Here is a 26667-nt window from a genome sequence, read left to right on the forward strand (position 1 = left end):
AGAGGTAAAATTTACTCACTATCTATTTTGTCCTCAAATGTTTACATCGATGTCAAAATATATAAAATATCACGCCCTCATTTGCTGGTCCATCCATTTTATGCCTAAAAGAGGTTTCAGGACTCTGGCTGTTATACTTTCCCAGATTTATTTGTAATATAATATTTGAGGTGTGACACCCACTATACCTAGGCCTCCCTTTTGCTCCCTATATCGTCCCTCGGATGTTACAGTTATACAGACTTAAGACAAAATTAGATTACAATGATGTATAAGATCAGGGTTTTAATTTTCTTAATCGTTAAATAATCAAAAATTTTTCTTCAATCATAAAATATTTATAGCTTCAATCATGACCATTTTCAAGACTCAAGTTCATTTTTGACCCTAGGTTTTAACTTCCCTTACAACTATCATTTAAAAATTCAAAATTAATTTCTAATCGAATAATTATTCGTTTTGCAAAAAAAAAAAAACTGCAACATTATTTATACATGTATGTACATATGTACTCCAAAACTGTTTAAAGCACAAAAGAGAGTACGTTTGCGTATCTGTGTATAATCGTTTGTATTTAATTTTGTCTTTTTTTTCAACAAAAGCATCTGTTTTTAAATAAAACAGCGAAAAAAATTGAAAACGATAAAAAACAAAAATATCAAAATAAAATTGAAATGAATTTAACACACTGACTGCCACAGAATACATAATGAACTAATAGATCACATAAGGAAATTTGTTATTGCTAATTTATTTAAAATATTTTTTGTTGATACTAAAAGATTTGTAAAGAATTTTTAATCAGTTTTATTTTTTTACTGTCCTCACTAGTTATATAATTATTATTACGAATATTGGCACTTAAACAATTTTTGCATTTAGTTATTAAAAATATTTTATTTAGAAAATTTATAGAATTTCTGTACGTTTTTATATTTTATAGAATTTGTTAATATTATCATGCACAGTGTGTAGACATGGTTTTAGATACAAGTGTGCGTTTGTAGATAGCTACATAAAAATATATATTTGTTGTTGTCATCTATAAACAGCCGGTTTTGTTTATAAATATTTTTGTTTACTTCAATTTATTAAGCTTGTTGGTGTTTTGGCTACTTTTTACTCTCTCAAAAAAAAAAAAAAAATTCCGATCATTTATTACTTAATGAGAGAGAGAGTATGAAATAAAATAATAAATATATACAGCTGTTTGATATTCTGCAGAGTTGCCGGACAATATTTTTACTATACTACTGATAAAATCAATACTTTTTCAATGTTGATGTGAATATACTAGACATTGAAAAGTCAGAAAAATGTTTTCAGTTAAGTTCAGTTCTAGTCGAGTTCTATTACAGTGCTAGTTTAGTTCTAATTCAGTACTAGTTCAGTTTTAGTTCAGTTCTAGGTCAGTTATAGTTCAGTTCTAGTTCAGTTCTAGTTCAGTTCTAGTTCAGTTCCAGTTCAGTTCTAGTTCAGTTCTAGTTCAGTTCTAGTTCAGTTCTAGTTCAGTTCTAGTTCAGTTCTAGTTCAGTTCTAGTTCAGTTCTAGTTCAGTTCTAGTTCAGTTCTAGTTCAGTTCTAGTTCAGTTCTAGTTCAGTTCTAGTTCAGTTCTAGTTCAGTTCTAGTTCAGTTCTAGTTCAGTTCTAGTTCAGTTCTAGTTCAGTTCTAGTTCAGTTCTAGTTCAGTTCTAGTTCAGTTCTAGTTCAGTTTTAGTTCAGTTCTAGTTCAGTTCTAGTTCAGTACTTGTTCAGTTTTAGTTTAGTTCTTATTTAGTTCTAGTTTTAACTCAGTTCAGTTAACTCTTGAAGTAAAAAATTAAGTAACATTATCTTTATTAAGGAACATCCGTTTTTTAAGCATATAAAATTAAAACAAATTTGTTTACAACTATAGTTTAATGTTTTCAATCATCATACAAACCAACCCAAAAGTCCAATTTTCTCTTAAAGTCTTCTGGCATGTCTTCAAACTTAAGATCATTTGATATTCTTAGCCATTTATTGGCATCACTTGCTTCAACAGTTTGCCATGGTGATTCCGTGGTAAATTCACAATTTGGATTGGAATTCTTGGCGAAATTGGTCCACATTTTAATCATACGTTGTATAGTTAAATATTCCTTCGAATCCTTTTCCAATTTCCATGAATAGTAGGCATAAAAGATATAAGATAAATCATCAGCATGAGCCACACCAGTATTGATGTCGCCATTACAAAACATGGTACGATGATGATTAAAAGTTGGCGAATCAAAGTCGAAGACATACTGATAGGTGGGTACATTGGAAGAACATTGTCTGAACTTTATGAGACGATGTAGGCCTTCCCAAAATGATATAAAAGAATCATACTGAAAGGAATAAGAAGTTAGTAATATAAATTGTATATGTGTAACTTTATGAGTAAATTTTACAGCAACTTACATCCATAAAACCCATTACTTCGTTGGTATCTTTGAAATGTAATTCTTTTACTTTTGCCACCAACATATCTCTTTTTTCCTCTGTAAGCTTCTTTTGCACTTCAGCTGGAAAATACAGCTCTGGTTTGGCATTAAATATCTCCAGTACTGGTTTCTTTTTTATTTGAGAGTATCTTACTAAACCCTCAAACGATGTGCCTCCTATCATCATGGGTATTTCATTACCCCAGCCAGTTTTTATTAAGTCCTCTAACGGTTTTCTAATAACTGATCCTTCATTATCATATGGCTCTAAGCTAGGTATAAAAGCATAGAAACCTCCTCTGCCAACAGCTTCTAAATTTAATTTATCGATTAGAACCAATTGCTCCGCTGGTAATTTTCTTAGATATTCCAGAACTAATTTATCCTCATTAGCGCCACTGTAGCCCTTTTCACAAGCCAAACGATAAGGTAAGTCGGTAGAAATACCGCTAAAAGCCCAGGGATTTGATATACAACCTGACATACAAATGGCTTTGTGGAAGAGACCCTTTGTTTGTTCTGTCACGGCCATAAAGTGGACTGAAGCTCCACCAGCACTTTCACCAAATAAAGTAATATTTTGCTCATCTCCACCAAAATAGGAAATATTATCTTTAACCCATTTTAGAGCCATTACTTGATCCTTTAAGCCCGCATTACCAGGTACTTCACAGCGAGGATCTGACAGGCTAAGAAAACCCAAGGAAGATAAACGATAATTAAAAGTAACTAAAATTAAATTTTCTTGCATGAAATAATCGGGGCTGTATTTGGTGCGTATACCAGAACCGGTATTAAAGGCACCTCCATAAATCCACACCATAACCGGTAACTTTTCTTTGGGCTGTAGCTGTTGAAAAAAGATATTTTTTTAACATTAATAATATAAAATTTAATGAATTACTTACATGTTTAGCAAAAACATTTAAATACAAACAGTCCTCCGTTCCCTCGGCTACACCTAGATGATTTTTCTGCAAAGGCTTTAGGTCACTCTCACGACAATCTCTTACATCCGTCCAATTGCCGGCCGGTACAGGTGCCTTAAATCTTAACTCACCTAAGGGAGGTTGAGCATAAGGTATACCCTCAAAACCATAGAAATCATGATCATATATTGTTTTCCTTTTAAGACCTTTAATTAAGCCTTGGGGAATTTTCAGTATGGGTTCGCTTTTAAAAAATTTAAAAGTAATTTTTTTAAATCTTAATTTACTTCATAAAGATTTGAAAACACTTACTGCGTTTCCATTGTTTTGATTGTCGACCTCATTCTTATTTGAATACTGATAAAGTTATCACTTTTTACAATAGATCTTAAAACAGTATTTTCTATGGACTTTAGTTTAAGAGATTGTATAGTGAATTTACTCAGCCACATTTAACAGAACGTACAGTTGAATCTGTAGAAATAGGGAGGGTAATATATAAATATATTTTAATAATATTAAGCTTGTTTTGTGCATTTGACATTTACTTGACGTAAATGAAATATATCTCATGGTTAACTTGGGAAAAGTTCAAAATAATTATAAGTTGATCCCAATCGGAAATTCTGAAGCCTGTTCTGAAGTTTTGAAGCAAAACAAACTAATTGGCTTTTCGGATTGGAGATCGGAGGTGGTTCGATTCGCGCCTGGGTAAGGAGAGCACAACAGACGCGATAGGTTACTAGATAGAGTACTAAGTGTACTTTTTTTGGATTTGATGTATGAATGTATGTATGTATGTATGTATGTATGTATGTATGTATGTATGTATGTATGTATGTATGTATGTATGTATGTATGTACATGCTCCTTTAAACTAACTAACTAACTAACTAACTAACTAACTAACTAACTAATTAACTAACTAACTATCTAACTCACTAACATATTTACTTACTTACTTACTTACTTGCTTACTTATTTACTTATTTACTTACTTAATTTCTTACTTACTTATTTACTTTCTTACTTACTTACTTACTTACTTACTTACTTACTTACTTACTTACTTACTTACTTACTTACTTACTTACTTACTTACTTACTTACGTACTTACTTACTTATTAACTAACCAAATAACTAACTAACTAACGAACTAACTAACTAACTAACTAACTAACTAACTAACTAACTAACTAACTAACTAACTAACTAACTAATTTACTAACTAACTAACTAACTAACGTAACCAGTAACGCAATGAAATTATACATCACTATTATTTAAAAATATATCATTTTACTAAAAAAAATAAGAATCGGCCTATGTTTGACCTATAATCCTATATTTTTCATCAGTAAATTGCCTAAATACTTTGCAATAAAGTTTCTTTATAAAAAATCAGTAATTTTTAAAATATACGTACTTATATGGTATCATATGATCGGTCATGCCCGACTATACTATCCTACTTGTTTTATAAAAAATTAAATGTTTGGTGAAAAATAATTTTTTGTTAAAAAAAATTTATTAGTACTTAATAATTTGCTTATTTTTTCGATAAAATAAAATTATTAAAATGTTAAACTGTTAAGTATTTTTTTTTATTTTAAAAGTAAATATAATAAAATCTCTGACAACATTTGAAATCATTTTAAATAACTCTTACCAAATTTCAAAAGACACTCTTAAAAATATATAAACTCTCTTAAAAATCACACTTAAGGAAAAAAATCCCACTCATTATAGATTAAAACAGACAACCTTTTCGTTTAACGGAGCCCAAACAACTAACAGCAAATGTTAAACACGCATACAATCCGAGCAAGCTTTTTTCCAATAGACAATAGTTTGCTTGTTATACTCAGGTAGTTGTTCACTCTCTGTTTAATATCAGCTGTTTATTTGTTAAAAACAACTAATAAATTTATTCACAGCTTTATAAGATAGTTTATTTGAACAATTTTTTTTTCAACAATTAACTAAAATAATTTATTTGCTTCATACAATGAATCCCATACAACAAATTTCTCCTTTTCGGGTATAATTTCAAAACTTAAATCATCGCTAATATTTAAAGCTAAATTAGCTTCATTGTAAGCCAAAGGCAGCCAGGTTATATTGTTAGTAGAGGCACAATTTGGATTTGAAGTTTTGGCAAAACTAGTGCATATATCAATCATTCTCTCAATAGTCTTATATTCCTTACTAGATTTATCCAATTTCCAGGCATAAAAACCATACCACATATATGAAACATCATCAGCATGAGCTACACCGGTTTTCAGATCATCTCCACAGAAACGTTTGCGATGATGATTAAAAGTAGGCGAATCAAAGGCGAAACGATAAAGGTAAGTGGGAGCTTTGGCATAGGCCAGGCGTGAAAGTAAAGAACGATGAAAACCATGCCAGAAAGCTTTAAAGCCATAAAACTTAAAAAAAGCAAAAAATATGCATATAAGAAAATGTATATTAATATTTTTGGTCATACTTACATCTAAAAATTCCTCCATACATTCATTACTGGGAGTTTTATCACCAAAATGTATCCTTAACAAACGTTGGGCTTTTAATAAAGTTTTCTCCTTATCGTCTTCTCTTACCTCTACAGGTAACATTCTTTCCAAATCTTTATTAATGGCATTCATAGCTTGTGGAAACATTTTTAATTTAGGATACATTAAATAGCCCTCATTAGAGGTACCTCCCATCATTATAGGTATATCATTACCCCAAGCCGATTTTAATATTTCACGAGGTTCTTGTGGTATCACACAATCCTCACCAACATAACTTTCGATACAAGGACCAAAAGTAAACATAACACCATTACGTTTTTCTTGATCAGTTAAAATATCATGTTGAACCAATTTTTGGGGTTCTAGTTTTTTCAGATATTCGACTACATCTCTATCATTATTATCACCCTCGTAACCGTGAAATTTAGCCAAACGATATGCATGATCTTTTTGAGGTGTATTAGCCCAATTATTAAGCATCGAACCCGACATACATATAGCCTTGTGTAAAAGACCTTTGGTCTGAGGTGTAGAGGTTAAATAATGAGTAGATGCACCACCAGCACTTACACCAAATACGGTAATATTGTCTGGATCACCATTGAAATGTTTAATATATTGCTTAACCCATTTTAAGGCCAATATTTGATCTTTTAAACCAGCATTACCGGGTATTTGAAGGGTAGGATCTTCGACGCTTAGAAAACCTGGAAATAAAGAAGGGTATTAGCATCCCTATAGCTATCTTATTGATATTGAATAATACCGAGTGAACACAGTCTGTAGTTGAAAGTAACCAGCACTATATCTTCCTTCATAAAATAATCAGGACTGTAGAGATTTTTTGTACCTTCGCCAGTTGCAAAACCACCACCATATATCCACACCATAACGGGAAGAGGTTTTTCGGTATCAAGCTATAAAGAATGAAAATTGATAACAATTTAATTAAAGCAATTAAATATGTATTCAACGATTTCTAAGTGAAAAGTAAAACGTCGAGATTACGGTCTATTGATTATGTAATTCGTAAGTAATGTATCAGAGTTGTGCAGTTATTATTCTTTTGTACTGGGAAATTGACAATTCAATAGTCTAGGCAATAAACCAGTTAATAAAGAATTAACCAGTACATATGATACTTCAAAGACTTATTTGTAGATAAGTCTAAAGTCCGTTGGATGCCCCAAAGTCTATTTTTCGTGTTAAAAATTAAAAAATCGAAAATCGTTTAAGTTTTGCTGCAGAAGAAAGGTTTAGGGTTAATAATTTTGTTATATTATAAAAGTCGGTGCTGTAATGTCTGTCTCTCTGACAGGGCCTTATATAACTTTTCAATATAATAATTGAAATAATTGAAAAAAAATACTACTCACCTTTTTAGCATAAACATTTAAATACAGACAATCTTCTGAACCCATTATCTCACCCGTTAAAGAACTCTTCTGCATAGGTCTGACATCGAATTCCAAACAGTCCCTTACCCCAGTCCATGGTTTAGCCGGTAATGGTGCTTTAAATCTTAAATCACCTATAGGTGGCTGACCATAAGGTATACCCTCAAAATTATAATATTCTTCATCGTAAATTGTTTTTCTAACACAGCCTCTAAGCTGACCCACGGGTAAACTAATATTTTGATATTTTATGCTGAAAAAAAATTAGTTTAATTAACTTTAAACAATAATTTGTAAATATGAAACTTACTTGCCGTTTTCCATGTCTGCCTTGATGTAGTTGTCTCTTTTAACTTAAGCAACCAACTAATCAAATTCAATTTATTTTAAAATTTTGCCACTTTAAGTTTTACTTGAATTGACATTTAAATTTTTTATTTTCTCTTACTTAATAATATTAAACATAAGTTTTTTACGCTCTTCTTTTTATTATAATGCTAAAACTAAAGAGCTTTTAATTATTTGTTTATATTTTATTTATTTTAAATTGAAGTGTTTGTCTTATCATAGTAGAAAAATAAAAAAATAACTTGATATCAAGTAGACTGATTAACAATCACAACGAATAAAACTTAACCTACAAGAACACTTTCATGTAGAGTTATCCTCTATGAACTTTTCGTGTTAATCAATTCAAAAATAAATTAAATATAGTTAGTCCATCAAACTACATTTTTTTGGCTTTCGATATGTATTCTTATTTATGTTAAAGTTTATATTTTCATATACATAATTTTGGATATGGACTTTTATTAATTCCTGCTAAGTTTTATTCGTCTCGAAATACCGTCAATATTGTCACAACTAAATATAATTTTCATATTGCAAATGTTGATTATATATTTTTTGTCTGATTAAGATTGCTATTATAAGTGAAAACATGACTAGCAAAAATTATAAAAAAAAGAAAAAAATTAATTTTATATATTTGTCAAGATTGCAAATCAACATAATGTGAATATTAGAGTAAAAACACGTTCACACGTTCAAATGATTTACATTTAAATGAAAATGTTGTTAATAAGTTATTTTTATACTCTACATTGAAGAAATAAAACTTAGATCAGGATAAGGAATATTCTTTGGTTTAGTTAAATATTTTATAATTTTCCCATTTTAAACCATGTTAAAAAATTATGTCTTCTCTTGGCCCTAACAGTTTTAAATGGATTTCGAAACACCGTAAAAATGGTCATATCTAAACCTACCCTAATTTGGTCAGCACTTGATCCCAATAGGTAGACAGATAGATAGATAGATAGATAGATAGATAGATAGATAGATAGATAGATAGATAGATAGATAGATAGATAGATAGATAGATAGATAGATAGATAGATAGATAGATAGATAGATAGATAGATAGATAGATAGATAGATAGATAGATAGATAGATACATAAATAGATAGATAGATAGATAGATAGATAGATAGATAGATAGATAGATAGATAGATAGATAGATAGATAGATAGATAGATAGATAGATAGATAGATAGATAGATAGATAGATAGATAGATAGATAGATAGATAGGTAGATAGGTAGATAGGTAAATAGATAGATAGATAGATAGATAGATAGATAGATAGATAGATAGATAGATAGATAGATAGATAGATAGATAGATAGATAGATAGATAGATAACTGAAAATACCAGAAACGCTTTAGGGGATAATGATTGACAATAATTTTTAATTGTAATTTATGTTTTGCGTATAACACCGTTCGACAAAAAGAGAAAAAATTCGTTAGAAAATAACCAGATAATATTCGTCTAATTCTTTCAAAAACGTCTTTTAAAATTCTTTTCCTTAAAATCTTTTAAAATTTTCAATATAATTTTTTCAAAAAAATGTTTAAAGATGTTTTTGTACTTCTTTTGATCCAGACAGAATTAACTAAAAATAACACAAAATATTTTAAAACTCTTTTTGTAAGCTTGGCATCAAATTTGGCAATTTGGATCACGAAATGAAAAACTAAAAACGCTGATTTTTCCCCTTAAATTTATAGTTTCAGACTTATGTATATCATCCGTTTCGTTTTTAATTTTGAGTGTCGGACAGTATAACAATTACCTGAATTTTTTACCTAACTGATAAGCAATTACAATTACTTGTAATTAGAAGGCATGATTACTCAATGTTAATCATTACATGTTCAATTGCAATTACTTGTAATGTGTAATTGACCAATATTTAATTACAATTACTTTTAATTTTAATAGACGTTTTGACAGATAAAATTACCAATAATTGAATTTATCATGTAATTAGTATTTTGAACATAACTAATTACATGTAAAGAAACAAAATTCAGAATTGCATGTAACTGTTAACGAAAATTTTCAATTACAAAAACAATTACAAATTTGTAATTGGGAAAACTTCAGTTACAAGTAATTGTAATTTGAAAAACTTTAATAGTAATTACAAATAATTGTAATAGACAAACATTTAATTACAATTAAAAGTAATTTTAATTCGGAAAGCTTTAATTATAATTACTTTAAGTGTAATTGAAAATTCAATTATTATTGGAAATTTACCAATTTCAATTATCAAATTTATCCATAGCAATTAACAATTTGTAATTTGGATGTAACAAGTTTCAATTATAAGGAAAAAATGATAACTATAAGTAATTGCAATTGGAAATTATTGAATTATAATTATTAATAATTTTAATTGGTTATTTTTTAATTCCACATTAAAAACAATTATATTTGTAATAATTTCAATTATTTATTATTGGTAAAGCTTTAATTAAAATTACTTCAATTGTAATTACAATGTGATCATTACACTTCCAAGCGTAGAAATTTGATACCAATAAAATTTTTGAACAATTTCATGAGGATCTGAGAACCATAAGGAAATTTACAAAACTTTGTAATAGAGCAAAACAAAAGAACCCCGCACTTACTCAGGGTATTATCATTTAAAAAAGATATATTTTTAAAGTTTAACTTAATCACTTTTTTATGACAATATTTTATTAAAATTTTTGGTAATATTAACATACAAATACACATATATATAATATAGTATATTTAAATTCCATTTAGTTTCATACTAATAACTCATCATTTTTCTAATATTTGTTCTACATTAGTTTACTTTTGCAACATTGCATCCCATCATACTTTTATTGCTCAAACACTGTAAACACTTTCCCATACTTGTAGTTTTTGCAATTCCGGCAAATCAATCAAATCTAATTCCCTGCCAATATTCAAACATTTAATATCATCCAAACTACACACAGGCAGCCAAATGCGTTCCTTTAATACCTCTTTCGTTTGGCCACAATTGGGATTTGCATTGATGGCAAACGACGACCAAATATCAATCAAGCGTTGAATGGTTTTATATTCAGCCGTCTCTGGGGATAATTTCCAAGAGAAATTACCATAAAATAAATATGAGTGATCGTCTACATGGGCTACGCCACGCATTTGTTTGCCGCAATATTTGATGCGTTGATGATTGAAGTCAGGTGAATCGTAATCAAAACGATATAAATAAGTGGGTGCTTTTCCAGCGAGAATACGAACTTTAAGCGAGCGTAAAATTGGATGCCAGAAAACTTTGTAAGAGGCATACTATTGGAGAAGAAAAATTATTAGGTAATGTACATTCTTTCTATATACGTATGTATTTACTTACATCACAATAGTTAATAACATTTTCCATGGCAGCTTTTTTGTTACCAAAATGTGCAATTTTAACTTTAGCACCCAATTGCTTTTGTACATCTAGAGAATATTTCTTTTTTAAGGTAAAGGGTAATAAATGTTGAGGATTTTCCTCTAATTCGGTTAAAATATAAGGTGTCATATGTACACGTGGAAACATGAGCAGACCCTCAAATGAGGTTCCACCCATTAATACTGGAATTTCATGACCCCATGAATTGTGCACCATATCCTCTGGATGTTGACTTATAATACACATATCATCTTCATACGGTTCTATACAGGGTCCAAAGTTAAAGAAACAATCATTAAGATTTTCTTCCTTATTTAGTAAGTAAGGTTTTACTAGTTCTTCGGCTGGTAATTTTTGTAAATAAGCACAAATTTGTGGTTCATCATCCGCTGGTCCCTCATAACCGCAAGCCTTAGCCAAACGAAGGGGAAGCTTTTCCAGAGGATTATAAGCCCAAGGACATAACAATGTACCAGACATCAGTATAGCTTTATGAAATAATCCTTTAGCTAAAGGACAACACATTAAATAATGTACCGAAGCTGATCCAGCACTTTCTCCGAAAAGTGTAATATTTTCAGTATCTCCATTAAAACGGAACATGTTTTCCTTAAGCCATTTCAAGGCCAGCAATTGATCTTTCAGACCAGTATTTCCAGGTATTTTTAATGCAGGATCTTTAAAGGATATAAAACCTAGAAAAAATACATTAAAATTATTGTAATTAATTTTTTTTTTTCGCTCTCTTACCCAAAGCACCCAAACGATAGCCCACTGTTACAAATATCACATCTTTCTTCATAAAATAATCAGGACCATGAAGATCTCTGCTAGGATCGCCTTTCTCAAAAGCACCACCAAAGAGAAATATTATAACCGGCAAAGGTTTCGAAGAGTTTAGCTAAAAAATTACAAAATTCTCTTATTTAATATAAAAAGCTTCAAAAAAATTCTCTTTTCATCTAATTATTTGCTACAAAATAAGAAAAAAAAGATGATCACAAACCTGTTTTGCATAGATATTCACATATAAACAATCTTCACTTCCTTCTATTTGATTATTAAATGGATTTTTTTGCAATGGCTTACATGGTTTTTGTGTACAATCTAAAATTTCCGACCAGTGTTTCTTAGGCTGGGGCGGACGAAATCGTAATTCACCCACTGGTACTTCAGCAAATGGTATACGTTCGAATGAATAGTATACGTCATCGTAAACGCCTTTACACTCATGACCCCTGACGGGGCCCAAAGTGGTGTCGATTACCAAGTTACTAATGCACAAACACCATTCAATTATATTGATTTATTTTTTGTTTTACAAAAAAAAAACATTTTATTTACCTGCTAGCCATTAGTTTAGTTTCAAATAAAAGTAATTATTTTACAATTTTTTTTATGAAATAATTACTAATTTTATTCTAAAATTTTCAGCGTAACTTTTTCGTAGTGCGTTTTGTGTTGACAATTGTATTCGTAAGAATGAATAACTTGAGTTTGTTTGGCATTTTAGATACTATTTAGATATATTCATACTTGCTGCAGTTAGTATATATAAATACAATAATAATTACAACAAAAAAATTAAACCACATATTACTCATTTTGCTCTTTGATTGCTTTTGTACTGCAGTCGACAAGATGTGAATGGTTTACTCTTTTGTGAAATAGATAAAGAATTGCCAGATTTTTAATTTAAGTTGGAAGTATTAAAATTTTTATAAAGCTAGTTAGTTCGTTAGTTAGCTAGATGGTAAGTTAGTCAACTAGCTAGTTAACTAAAGACTAAACTAAAGATTACACTGGACTATAGACTAGCTTATAGACAAGACTAGACTACATACTAGACTATAAACTAGACAATAGACTGCAGACTAGACTATAGACTAGGCTTTAGACTGGACTATAGACTAGACTATAGGCTACACTATAGACTACATTATAGACTACTCTATAGACTACACTATAGATAGACTAGACTGCAGACTAGACTATAGACTAGGCTATAGACTGGACTATAGACTAGGCTATAGGCTACACTATAGACTACATTATAGACTACTCTATAGACTACACTATAGATTATACTAAGTATAGACTAGACTATATACTTCATACTAGACCATAGACTATAGACTAGACTATAGACTAGACTATAGACAAGACTATAGACTAGACTATAGACTAGACTATAGACTAGACTATAGACTAGACTATAGACTAGACTATAGACTAGACTATAGACTAGACTATAGACTAGACTATAGACTAGACTATAGACTAGACTATAGACTAGACTATAGACTAGACTATAGACTAGACTACAGACTAGACTATAGACTAGATTATAGACTAGACTATAGACTAGACTATATGCATGAATATACGTATTAGTACTTCCCGTAATCTTTTAATCTGGCTACTCTGTTTTCATCAATATACGTCATTATTACCCATTTTACCTTCTTGTTTTTATTTACTGCTTTCCGTTTTGTTTTCTTTTTTACTTAATATAAACAAATATTTTTTTCGTCTTTGTTTTTATTTTTTCCATTTCGTAAACATAAGCAGCTGATTATTTAAATATTTTAATAGTATATTATTCTCAGAGAGTGCGTTTATTATCGTATATAGAATATATGATAATAATTCTCTCTTTTTCGTTTGTTTTTTCCTCTTTTATAGAAAGCAATTGAAGCTACGTACATATGTGAATACATTTCGTTGTCGAATTACTGAACATACTTTGGATCTTTCTCTGTTGTAGTTCAATGATAAATGTTTTTATTTAATATTATTAAACAAATTACAGCCAGACATTTTGATAATATCAAAAACACTTGAGGCTACGTTTCCACAATATTTACAAATTTGATAACCAGATTTTTAACAAAACAAAATTTGGTGAAATTAACTGATAACTATAATATGTTATAGAAATGGTATTTAAAATTTACTAAATTTTTTTAATTTTTTTCCATTTACTATCACATCATTGGCAAGTATTAAACTGGTTTCGAAACAAAGAAGAACCTTTAATATTAATATAAAGATTCCTTTGTATAGAAACTATTCCAGATTTGTAGTTTACGATGCATTGGCAAGTCCTTGAACTCTAGCTCATCACTTATATTTAAAATCTTAATGGGTTTTTGTAAATCTGTATCATTACCAACTGGTTGCCAAGAAACTGTTTGAATTTCTTTACAATTGGGATTTGAGCTTAAGGCAAAATTATACCATATACCCATGAGACGTTGTATACATTTAAATTCTGCTGAGGTGACTGGTAATTTCTCAGCTACTACATTATAGAATAAATAGGAAACATCGTCACCATGCGAAACACCACGCACAGATTTGCCACAATTTAAAACACGAAAATGATTGAAAAAATCTGAATCAAAATCGAAAACATAACAATAAGTAGGTACTTGGGTAGCATAGGCTGATCTAGCTTTAATAGTTCTAAACATGGCATGCCAAAATGTTCTATAGCTCATAAGATCCATATATTCAAATAAGGTTTCCTTAACACTGGGTGTTTTGTTGCCAAAATAGGACTGCTTTAGTTTAGAGGCCATGATCTTGAGTTCCTCGCTTGTATGTTTGGAAATGATGTCGTCGGGTAGCAGATTAACACAGTCGGTCAGTTCATTTACCAAAAAATTCGATTTTGTTGCTGTGGCATAATAAAATAGTCCCTCAAATGAAGTGCCACCTATAATCAGTGGTATTTCATTGCTCCAGGCAGTGGGCATAAGATCCTTAAATGGTTTATTTGTTATACAGGTATCTGTCATATAAGGTTCCACTACAGGTGTAAAAGCAAATAATATATTATCGAATCTTTCCTGACGACTTAACATAACTGTATCCCTGCAAGCCAGTTTTTTGGCATTTTGTTTGGATAAAAAGCGAAAAACCTCCTTATCGTTATTATTGCCTTTATAGCCTATTTTACATGCCAGTTTATAGCCCCAATCCAATGGAGGCGTATTGGCCCAACTACATATCGCTGCACCAGATTGTAAAATTGCCTTGTGGAACAAACCCTTGGCTTGTGGTGTCAGCATTAATATATGGGTAGAAGCAGCTCCGGCACTCTCACCAAATAGTGTTACATTATTGGGATCACCATTAAAGTATTCAATATTTTGTTGAATCCATTTCAGGGCCATAATTTGATCTTTAAGACCAGCATTGCCGGGCACTTGTAAATCGGGATCATTTAAGCTAAGAAAACCTAGAATTTAAAGAAAATTATATAAATTAAATTAAGTTTAAAATTAAAACTTTAGCTAATTACCCAAAGCTCCCAAACGATATGCCACTGTTACAAGTATAACATCCTTTTGCATAAAATAATCTGGTGAATATATTTCTCGACTAGCTTCACCTATTTGAAAGCCTCCACCATATATCCAGACCATAACAGGTAAAGGTTTATCAGAATAAAGCTATTTTATACATGCAATAAAAAAATTCTGATTAAAAAATTTTAAAAGAAAATTCAACAAAATAAATTTTACCTTTTTAGCATAAACATTTAAATAAAGACAATCTTCGGAGCCGAGAGAAATCCTTTTGATGAAATCCTTTTGCACTGGTTTTGATTTGTAGTACAAACAATCTAGCACATTATCCCATGGCTCTGGCGGTAGTGGTGCTCGAAATCTTAACTCACCTATAGGTGGTTTAGCATATGGTATTCCCTCAAATGCATAATAAAAACCAAATTCTTCATAAGCATTTTTACGTTTCATACCCCTGACTTTGCCATAACACGTATCAATGGTTTCATATTCATAAGTGGCCAAACGTCTTTCTTCGATTTTGAAGGATACAAGCCTAAGAAGAATAAGAATGTAGTTAAAAACAAGTTGTATTAAAACAAGTAAGAGTTCTATATTCGGCTGTGCCGAATTTTTTATACCCTTCACCATGGTGTGTTGAAAAAACAGTCAGTACAAAAAAGACCTCTTTTACATCTCTTACTTCGGGGTCAACATGCTTAATTTCATGTTTTTGATTTAATATAAAAAAAATCAAAAAAGTACCTTTTGAAAAACGAAGAAGTACCCAAAAGTTTCCTTTTATTTTTATCATACTTTTAGGATCAATATTATATAAGTTCAAAAAGCAACTTTTAAAAAACAAAGAAAATTCAAAAACTACCTTTTGAATCTTTTACAACATATACCCCACAGGGGAGTGACTGTGGAACTAAGTGTTGACTTGTGTGCTGGGTTGTCTGATGATGGACGAAAGGTATCATATACAAATAATACCAGTGAATTTTTCCTTCCTTGTCCAGATAAGTTCAGAGTATACTCTGTTCGCCTTATTTGATGGATTCGTACTTCGGTCCGGGTACGTCTCTAGGTATTGTTGCCAAATCAACAGAGGCCAACAGGGCAACATGTCGGGTACTCATGTAAAGCACTTCGACATTAAAACTGATAGATAAACTGTCATGGCTTAATCGTCGCCGCTATCTATAAGGATTCAGAATATATATACTTTATAGGGTCGGAAAATTATATTACAAACCCTTCTCACAAAGGTGAAGGTAATAATAAATGTATTTAATACAGTTTATTGATCTATTAAGGTTAATTAGGACATGTCCGTCCTTCTGTTGTCCGCTTAATGTACAATGCTGATTTTTTCTTTAATTGATAAAAACTATCTACTTTATTTTGTTTAACATTTTTCAAATCATTTCTTAAATTACTCTTAAGTACACTGCACAACTGCAAAGTGCTTGAGAACAAGATATCAACAATTTACTTTGTTGTCTAGTTTCGATCTCAAATGATGAGTAGTTCCATTGATGTAGTATATATACTTCCAGATATGATATTAATTTCTTTACTCGGAAATAATATTTTTTCTATACTAATTATTAATAAATATTTATATATTTATAATTTCAAATCCGTCACGTTTGACTGAAGTTACTAATTCATTTACTTAGTTGTTAATAATTAAACCTAAAATCAAAGTCATTATTGCAATAAAATATTGTAAACTAATATGAATAGTTTTTCACGCTAGACTTTTTACATTCTCTAGATAATAATTTACTAGTACAATGACTTAATAATTACTGTTACTTTGTATACTGTAATAAATATATAAAATTATAAAACAACAATTATACCTATATACATATATGCATATGTTCATGCCCAGCAAAAACTAGTTAATAACATTGAATTGTAATTACTTACTTAACAACTTACTTTTCAATGGCTACTTCATACCGCCTGTCTTACATTTAATTGGCCTAATAACGTCCTACTAATAATGTGTTATATAAATACTTTCTCATTTATTATCCCTTTTGACTGTAATGCTAAAGACAGTCAAAAAATACTTTGTTTTCATGTGATTTACAATGCCTGCTTTTTATCATTACTTGTAAGCATTTGTAGTAAGTACTTGTCTCCAATGACCATCACCTTGTTAAAATAATGACTAAAATACTATTATATATGCATTTCAATCCCTTGCTTAATGGTAATGAAAGTTTTTGCTGGGTTAAAAATGAAATTTAAATATTATTTTTTATAATTGAAAATTTCAAAAGTGTTAATTTGTGTCAATCTGAACGTTTTGTATAAAACTTTCTATCAAACTGTAATGCATGAAATTAAAGATACTCGTGCGTCCATTATAAATGTCATTATTATTTTTCTAATAAATTTAATTATTTTGTATACCCTTCACCTTTATGAAAAGGGTATAAGTTTGTCATTCCGTTTTCAATGTTTAAAATAAAATTTATAATTAGCAGAGTCGATTAAGCTATGTCCGTCTGTATGTATATGTGCTTATATATCGGTCCGTCTGTGTGTATGTTTGTTGAAATCGATTTTCTAAAGAAAATCGCATATCTTTGGGAACTTACACTCAACAATTATGTCGGACATGCTTTCAAAAAGCTTTCTATTTAAAATCTGCAAAATCGGTCCATATATAAGATTTTAGGTATATGCTGGAACAGAAATTGCAAACAAACAACAATAACACACATAAGTGTACGATAAATTTTTTTCTTGTACTTGATTGTTTATAAAAACAAAGTACGTTACGTATAAAATGAGAACCTATAAAAGTATACTTTTTGGTACTTTTTTATACTTTAAAATGTATTTTTAAAATTTTCATTACTATTGAACCTTTAAACATGAAAACATATACAAGGGTATCTTTTCTTTCTTCATAGAGCACATTTAAAATTTTTTGTGATACTTGGATTATGAAACTTTATGATACTTTTCGTTTTAGAGCCAGAATTTGGTGGTAAACACAGAATTTTGAGTCGATTTAGCTATGTCCGTCTGTCTGTGTAAAACACACTCACGATAAAACAAAGCAATAGAATGTAACCAAGTTCACCCAAAATGTTCTTCGTTTTCCTAAGTTGTTTGGTATTGAAAATTAGCAAAATCGGTTCACATCGGGAAAAGTTATGAATCAAAATTTGAAACAACCTCGAAAAAAATAGCGCATTTTTTACACATTCTGATGCAATTTTCTCGGATACTATGCAAGATAATTCCATGAAAATCACCACACGTTTGTTTCTAGATAAATGCTTGATCTATGCGAAAAATCGCCAGAATCGGTCCACAATTTCATATACCTCCAATAAAAAAGTTCGTATTCCCGGAAAATTGGTTTTTTGCTAATAACTTCTGTCACAATGTTGATATCTTCACAAAATTTTACAAGTTAAAATCTTATGTTAATAGAACTCATTCAAAGGAAAATTTTTGTGGATGGGTCCATAATTGGTCATAGCTCCCACACTAGGTCGCCTCCCGAAAATCAATTAAACGCGAAAATCAATTAATTAAGATATCGAAATAAAGTTTGGTACAAGTATTACTACTTATTATATACGGAAATATTACTATGAATGTTTTTTGGATCGGTCCATAAGATCCCCTTCCGAAAAACGCGCATAACTCACGTTCGATCGGAATGGAATTCTGTAACAGGCCTTATAATGGGATATAAGATTCGGCACAGTCGAAAATAGAACTTTTACTTGTTTTCCTTCATTAATATATTTATATAATTTTGCAAATTATCATGGTTTTAGCTACAAGCTTAGAGGTGATAATGTCGATTGATATTATTTTGTTAATACAGCGATATTTTATCAAATCTCGTACCACTTACTAAGGTTCGCCGATTTGTTAATATTTTGTAAAATTTTTCGTTTTAGTAAAATAGCACATAAATAGTTTTAATCATCATCACATTATCTCAGCCTATTATGTTTGAGTAGTCGTGGAGCGCTTCGACTTACTGAAACTTGTAGATGACCCGGAAAAACTTTGTTCTTTGTTACAGTTTAGTATTTTAGACATGTCTGAAATTTTCAGTTACAGCTTTGATATGCTGAAAATACCCAATACATAACTTTACAATTCAAATTTTAGAACTATTTTCATAATATTTAAGAAAACTTCGTGAATAATATGAAATAATTTTTAATCATAACGTTTTATAACTTTTTGTATTAAAATGACGAATTTTTTTCATAAAATTATTTGGCATTACGCTTAAATATTTCATACAATTTCATATATATTACAAAAGAATTTCTTGATTCGAAATAACAAAGCATTTCACAGTTTTGAATGAAAGTACTGACGTCAATTACAAAAAATTTCATTAAATGCAATTTTCACAAATATTCAAATAAATAACCTTTGACTTCTTCGATGAGGATTATCTTAGTAAAATTATTGAAAATGTTAGCAGTAAAAATCCAGTTAATCTAAAAAATTTGTTTATGTTTATTAAACTAATTAAAACCACCATGCATAAAAAGCGATAAGATTAACAATTCCCATAAACTGTCAAGTGCAATGACAGAACAAAATTTTAATTTCTATTTGATAAAGAAACCAATTGTTTATTTAACCATTAAATTGTGGTTATAAATGTGTCTTACAATTTTTAATAGCATTTAAATTTTGCAGGTGAAAAGAAACACTTTTACAAATGCGTTAATTGTAAATATTGTTTAGATGTCTCAATTTATCTTTCTTTAGTGAGGTCACATTTGTCAATCACTTTACTGAAAAAAAAAACATCAGTGCAATATTTAATTCTTTGTTATTATTTATTTCACAAGACATTCCACTAATTAGCTTAATTAATGGACAAAATAAAAATTCTTAGAATGTAAATTACTCTTTTTGAAATAAATTAAAAGTACTGAAAAGCATTAGTACATAGATGAATGGTATAGAAGTTAAGGTAGTAAACGCCATGTTTTTACCGTTAGGGGTTATGGTGTTTAATGTGAGTTTGTATGTCCCCAGCAAAATGTTGAGCTATCGAGCAAAAAGGCAAGTAATAATATTGGAGCAAAGTGTAACTAATGTATGGGCGAATAACTAACTAACTAAATAACTACCTAACTAAATAACTGAATACATAAATAACTAAATAACTAACTAAATAAATACATAAATAACTAAAAAACTAAATAACTTAATAACTAAATAAATAACTAAGTAACTAACTAACTAACTAACTAACTAACTAACTAACTAACTAACTAACTAAATAAGTTACTAACTAACTAACTAAATAACTAACTAACTAACTAACTAACTAACTAACTAACTAACTAACTAACTAACTAACTAACTAACTAACTAAATAACTAACTAACTAACTAACTAACTAACTAACTAACTAACTAACTAACTAACTAACTAACTAACTAAATAAATAACTAACTTACTAACTAACTATCTAACTAACTAACTAACTTAATAACTAAATAACTAACTAACTAACTATCTAAATAACTAACTAAATAACTAAATAACTAAATAACTAAATAACTAAAAAACTAAATAACTAAATAACTAAATAACTAAATAACTAAATAACTAAATAACTAAATAACTAAATAACTAAATAACTAAATAACTAAATAACTAAATAACTAAATAACTAAATAACTAAATAACTAAATAACTAAATAACTAAATAACTAAATAACTAAATAACTAAATAACTAAATAACTAAATAACTAAATAACTAAATAACTAAATAACTTACTAAATTACTTACTAACTAACTTAAATATATTTTGGGAATTTTTTGTCACCTTTTCGTTGCACAAAATGTACCTTTTTTGAATTTAAAATACTATTGTACCTATAATAGTGAAATTAGGCATGTGTCCTCACTCAGATTAAGTGAGGACATATACAGGGGCCCCTTTTCGGACTTCAAAACTTTTTAATTATCCTATAAAAGGGGACTTTTTGGTAATTGGTTGCTTTTCAAAAAGGTACATTTGGAATTTCCTATAATATTGAAATAACAAAATATGCATGTAGATCTCAAAGTAAAGGACGCTCTTTGCTACGTTTTCATTATTCAAAAATTACTTTTTTGCATGTCCGTAAGTCTGTCCTTCTGTATGTCCATGTAAACTTTGTGCGCCCGCCACAATTCGCAGTTTTCCAAACAATTTACTAAAATTTTGTCCAATCTCTCAATCTTGTTTTAACTTAATAAAGAGACATTACTAATTATGGACCGATCATAACATTTTGTAGATCCTTTTGATTCCTCATTGATAGACCTCAAAGAAATTGATACTCTTTGGTATGTTTTCATTCATCCGCAGCTAGTTGTATGATTAATCAATAAAGTAAGCCTAAAAACTTATTTTGTGGTCATATATCAAGCAGTTGGAAGATATAAAATTGTTCCTTAACACAAAAACGACAGTTATTTGGCTCATTAATGACTCAAAATAGATTAAAAAATGAGTCATAATTGATCAGAAGTGGGGCTCATAAATGACTCATTTAGAAGAGTCGCGGTTAGGGTATCATTTATGATCAGAAAATGAGCGTACAGAAGAGTCATAAATGACTCGAACGTGATCAAAAATTTCAAAACATACTAGGTCAGAAGGTACTTTTTTGAATTTTTATAATATTGTATCTAAAATTAATTTTTTTTTTGTTTTATACTACTTTTTAGAAAAGTCTGGAATTATTGAATTTCTTAAGTAATAAAAAAAGTTATAAAAGAACAGTTCACTTTCATTAAAAATTTGACACAAGTGAGCTTTTAGAGTGTTTGACATTCGCCTCTAACATGATGTTTAAAAATTATATGTATATTTAAAAAAAAACTTTCAAACAAATTCATATTATTTTAATTAATGCTTAAATGCGGCAATTTAAGCTAAAATGTAGAATAAAAATTTTGTAATTAGAATGTATAATAAAAAAGTCATTAAACGTAGCGTTTGTGTTAAATAAAAGTGACAATATTTAAAAGATTTTTTTTTTATTTTTGTTTAGCGTTAATAGACGTACTTACATATGTACATATATAATTAATATAAACATTTGTTTAAATTGTGAAACATTGCACTTTGTTAATATAAAGAGATTTGTTTATAATATGTATAGAAAATAATTTGATATAACATGAAAAGAGAGTTTGTTTTGTTTTTTGCAAAAAAAACTTCATCTAATAATTATTTATTTCCTTTGTTTGCAATAGGCGCCCTAACTTTTAGCGTTAAATCTGATAAAACATATATACTTCATCAAAGTCCCATAAAATGTAGCAAAATATTTAGCCTATTTTACAATTACAGCACAAATTACATATTCATAATAGTTAATTGTTTTAAATTGTTAGTTTTAGTTTTTAGATTTAAAACCTAATAATTAAATGTTTTTAAACATTTTCTTTCTTTGTAAATATACTGCTCCAGTTAATAAAAAGTATTTGTATTAACTGATAATAACCCTTATCAATAAAAAAATAGTATAATATGTCTTATCACAAAATATATGAATTAAAAACTTAATAAAAAAAAACAATATTATAAAAATTTAAATAATTTAAAATTTTGAAAAATAATTACAGTTTCTAATTAAGTTTTCTTTGTTTTAATGTTGATGTGTAATAAATTATAATTATTTCAAATAAAGAATATAATCTTCAAGTTAGTTTCTAATAAGCAGGGAAACCAAAATTTGCAAATGCTTAATGAATAAGATATTTAAACGTTTAAGTTGAATTTAAGACTTTTGGCATCGATTTGTTAGGGCATATTTTTGCATATTTTACCAAAGAAGAGCATAATTTTTCATAATTTGACTTTGGTTGCATATTTAAGGCATATTTTTGAGTTTTTAGAATTTTATTTTATTCTCTTTTTATGCATATTTTGATATTATTGTATTTTTTTAATCTGTATATATTTGTAATTTTTTAAATTTTCAAAACAGATATTTTATGTAATTATAAAAATATTCATATAAACGTGTAAGGGTTAAATTAGATTTTTTCCATGTCATCATTAATACAGGTCTTTGTTATTTTCCTCAGTTTTATTTAAATTGAAAAAAAAAAAATAGTTTAAAACTATAATTTCTAGAAAATTTTCAAATATCTTATGGCTTGAGTTTCAACTGTACAGTTTATGGGTTAATATTATATGATTTTAATAAAGCTTCATTTGTATGCTTTTTATTATTTTATATTCTTAAAAAAGTTGTTTATACAATTCATAAACGTAACGAATTAAGGATATGGAATACCCAAAATTCAAATCGCAAGTAAGAAATATCAGTCTAATTTCATAACTATTTTATTCCCTTCTTTACTGCTCATAAGACACATGGAGATTTTCTCAAAATTTTAAAATTTGTCTAACAACATTGGTAAATGTTTGAAACTAGAGTTTTGAAAATGTCATCTAAAGGGTTTATTATAACTATATCTCTAATATACGGTTTTGAAACTGTCGTCTGACGACCATGACTATACCCCAAATATACGGTTTACAATGTACACTGAAGATAAAAACTCACATTTAGCTTGACCAATTATGGGTAGAAAAATACCCAAAAATAGAGCTATTTTTGACAAATTCTCGAAAACTAGAAGCAATTGTGATAGATAAAGTATGAATCGAAATATTTAAAGTAAGTTTTTTTCGTTAACATTATGCGATTCTTTGATGGGAAACTAACTAGTTGAGCAATTTTGCGAAATCACAAATTTCAAAAATAAGTGCCTTAAAAAATGGGGGAGAGGAAGTCCCCAGTAGTCCTAGATATCCTCTACTAATACAAAAACAAATAACTAAGTGAATCGGTCCACTTTTCTAAGATTTGTGGATCACCTACTTTCGTATTACTACTAGTCATAGAATTAGTTAGATAACTAATTATTTTAACATAGTTTTGTCCTTAGGGAAGGACAATTTTCTCTGCGCTCGAGCTATTATTTACCCTTTGATAAAAGATCGTTAATAACTATTTTCTGAAGTTCAATAGAACAAAAACATATTCTAAGTCAATTTAGCTATGTCCGTCTGTATATCTGTCTGTCTGTCCGTCCATATAAACATTGCATCAAGCTACAGGTCGTAATTTTATTCAACAATAAATGGCTAAATTAATACACTCAATTTCAGTCGTTTCATTATTTATTTAAATTATAAATAATATTGTTTAACAGAAAGACGAGCAATATATATTTTTTAATAAAGGAAATTTATTTAGCACAACAAAATGTCACATTAATGTTCAGAGTCTGGCAGGATCTCTACAAAGCTCTGGCATGATAGAGACAACAATTTTAAAATTGCCATGGTTATACTATCTGTATAAAATTTCATTAAAATCGGACAACGCATTCGGAAGATAGGCGTTAATGGGTTAATATGAATATACTTAATGAATTGGCATTGTTAAATAGGAATATTTCTTAATATGTGTCACATTTTATACTATATACCATTACAGTAGAAAGGGTTTTATGCGTTTGTGCTGATGTTTGTAACACCCAAATATATTGGTCTAACATCTAAGTAAAAGCCGTGATACACGATTGTCAGATCTTATATCGTTAGTAGAAAAAAATCTTTAGAAAGTGTGAAAAAATCATGTGAGCTCACAATTTTTGTACTGAAATGTTCTAAGAAAAAGAATTTGCAAGAAAAAAAGGTAAGTTGCACGGTTCTTAAAGATTTTCTGAATATTTTACTGACAACATTGTAAGATCTAACAACGGCTCAGAATAATTTTTTGAGTCGACTAAGCTATGTCTTTCCGTCTGTGTGTCCATGTAAACTTTATGCTCACTCCATAGGTCGCAATTTCAAAGATATTTAAAAAAAATTTGGTCAAATTTCTCACTTTTCTTTTGTCTCTGGAGAGAGATAGTATCGATTATGGACTGCTGATTATAGTTTAATTCTTCACAAAAAAAAGTAATTTTTATTTCATAAATTTTCAGGAATGTTTAAAATACAGTTGTACCCATAGGAATGTCAAAATGCCAAAAGAAAGCCCTGATCTGGATATCCAACAAACTTTAATTTTTTGCAATTCAAATTTCAGATTTTTTTGTTTATAATTTATTGACTTACTTGCCCAATAACTTGAATAAGTCCAAAACACCTAAGTTAATTTCCATTTTGATATGAAATGTTCATAAGAAATATATTTTGATAAATATAATAAAATATTTAATTGTAAATAAAATGTTTCCAACAGTTTATATTTTCTTTATAATTCTTAAGAATTATTTTTGTTTATTTTTTATTTTTTCAAAATTATATTCACTGTTTTTATTTATTTTTGTTAAATTTTCATTTTAAATACAAACACAACTTTATGGTAAACCGGCTAAAAATCGACTGTTTTTATTTAAAGTAAAATTTGTTTTTCTATTTAATAAAAGTCCATATTCTACACACGAATTGCTTATATTTTTGTAATTATATATTTATTTTTTTTATCATCACAAACACTATTAATTTTTTGCAGTACAATGTGTTTATGAATTTTTTTCCTTTTTAGAATGTTTTTTTTATTTTATTATTATTTATAAAAGGTTTTGGTTAATTTCCAACAACATTAGTTGCCGTTCTAAGTTGCTTTTACAAACTGTATAACAGTTTTATTACACTTTTATTCTATATAAAATCATAATTGTTGCTTTTAATTAAAAAAAAACCATTGCAATAGACAGAATGTTTACAAGTGATAGTTTAAGAGTCGCGTTTATTTTAGGATCACTAGGGCAAATAAATATTGCGAGCAGATGAGTTATTTGTTTTTGTAAAAAAAAGAGTCGTATATATATACATAAATATTAAACCTAACAAAGCGCGCTATTATATTAAACTAATTAAAATCTAGCCAGATGCGTATGTTCCACTTAAAAATACGACTGATTTTGAGTAAAAATATTTGTTTTGTCCACAGTACTCACTTGTAGAAATGAGTATTACTGATAACAACGCGGGACTAGAATAAATTGAACGAGTTATATTATGTACTGTTGTGCATTGTTTATATTATTGTGTCAGTTTAGTATATAATATTATATATTTTGTTGCCTTTCGTTATTTTATTATTTTGTTTACAGTACTAAAATCAAATTGTTTATAAATGTTTATAAACATACATTAAGCGAAATTATAAACATTAACGAAAATAAAATTTGAAAAAATATATTTAAGAAATTTAACTTACCGAAGGTGTCATCTAGTGAAAAGCGGC

General features: G+C 28.7%; 3 protein-coding genes across 3 annotated transcripts; all 3 read right to left on the reverse strand.

Moving 5' to 3' along the window:
• Window positions 1-1818: 1818 nt before the first annotated feature.
• On the reverse strand, window positions 1819-5209 carry LOC111675518 (esterase B1). Its single transcript, XM_023436290.2, has 5 exons — window positions 5049-5209; window positions 3691-3852; window positions 3358-3622; window positions 2427-3299; window positions 1819-2353 (listed from the first exon to the last, which is right to left on the reverse strand). The coding sequence occupies exons 2-5, from the start codon at window positions 3828-3830 to the stop codon at window positions 1907-1909; spliced, it is 1725 nt and encodes a 574-aa protein (XP_023292058.2). The 5' UTR covers window positions 3831-3852; window positions 5049-5209; the 3' UTR covers window positions 1819-1906.
• Window positions 5210-5342: 133 nt separating this feature from the next.
• On the reverse strand, window positions 5343-7761 carry LOC111675519 (esterase B1-like). Its single transcript, XM_023436291.2, has 5 exons — window positions 7609-7761; window positions 7278-7551; window positions 6668-6818; window positions 5878-6608; window positions 5343-5814 (listed from the first exon to the last, which is right to left on the reverse strand). Exons 1-5 carry the CDS (start codon window positions 7620-7622, stop codon window positions 5362-5364), a joined length of 1623 nt encoding a protein of 540 aa, XP_023292059.2. The 5' UTR covers window positions 7623-7761; the 3' UTR covers window positions 5343-5361.
• Window positions 7762-10314: 2553 nt separating this feature from the next.
• On the reverse strand, window positions 10315-26338 carry LOC111675504. Its single transcript, XM_023436276.2, has 8 exons — window positions 25530-26338; window positions 15603-15921; window positions 15380-15530; window positions 14115-15316; window positions 12077-12367; window positions 11821-11971; window positions 11029-11765; window positions 10315-10964 (listed from the first exon to the last, which is right to left on the reverse strand). Exons 1-8 carry the CDS (start codon window positions 25574-25576, stop codon window positions 10515-10517), a joined length of 3348 nt encoding a protein of 1115 aa, XP_023292044.2. The 5' UTR covers window positions 25577-26338; the 3' UTR covers window positions 10315-10514.
• Window positions 26339-26667: the final 329 nt, after the last annotated feature.

The sequence above is a fragment of the Lucilia cuprina genome, chromosome 4 (assembly GCF_022045245.1).
Source record: "Lucilia cuprina isolate Lc7/37 chromosome 4, ASM2204524v1, whole genome shotgun sequence".
In the NCBI taxonomy this organism is placed as follows: Eukaryota; Metazoa; Arthropoda; class Insecta; order Diptera; family Calliphoridae; genus Lucilia; species Lucilia cuprina.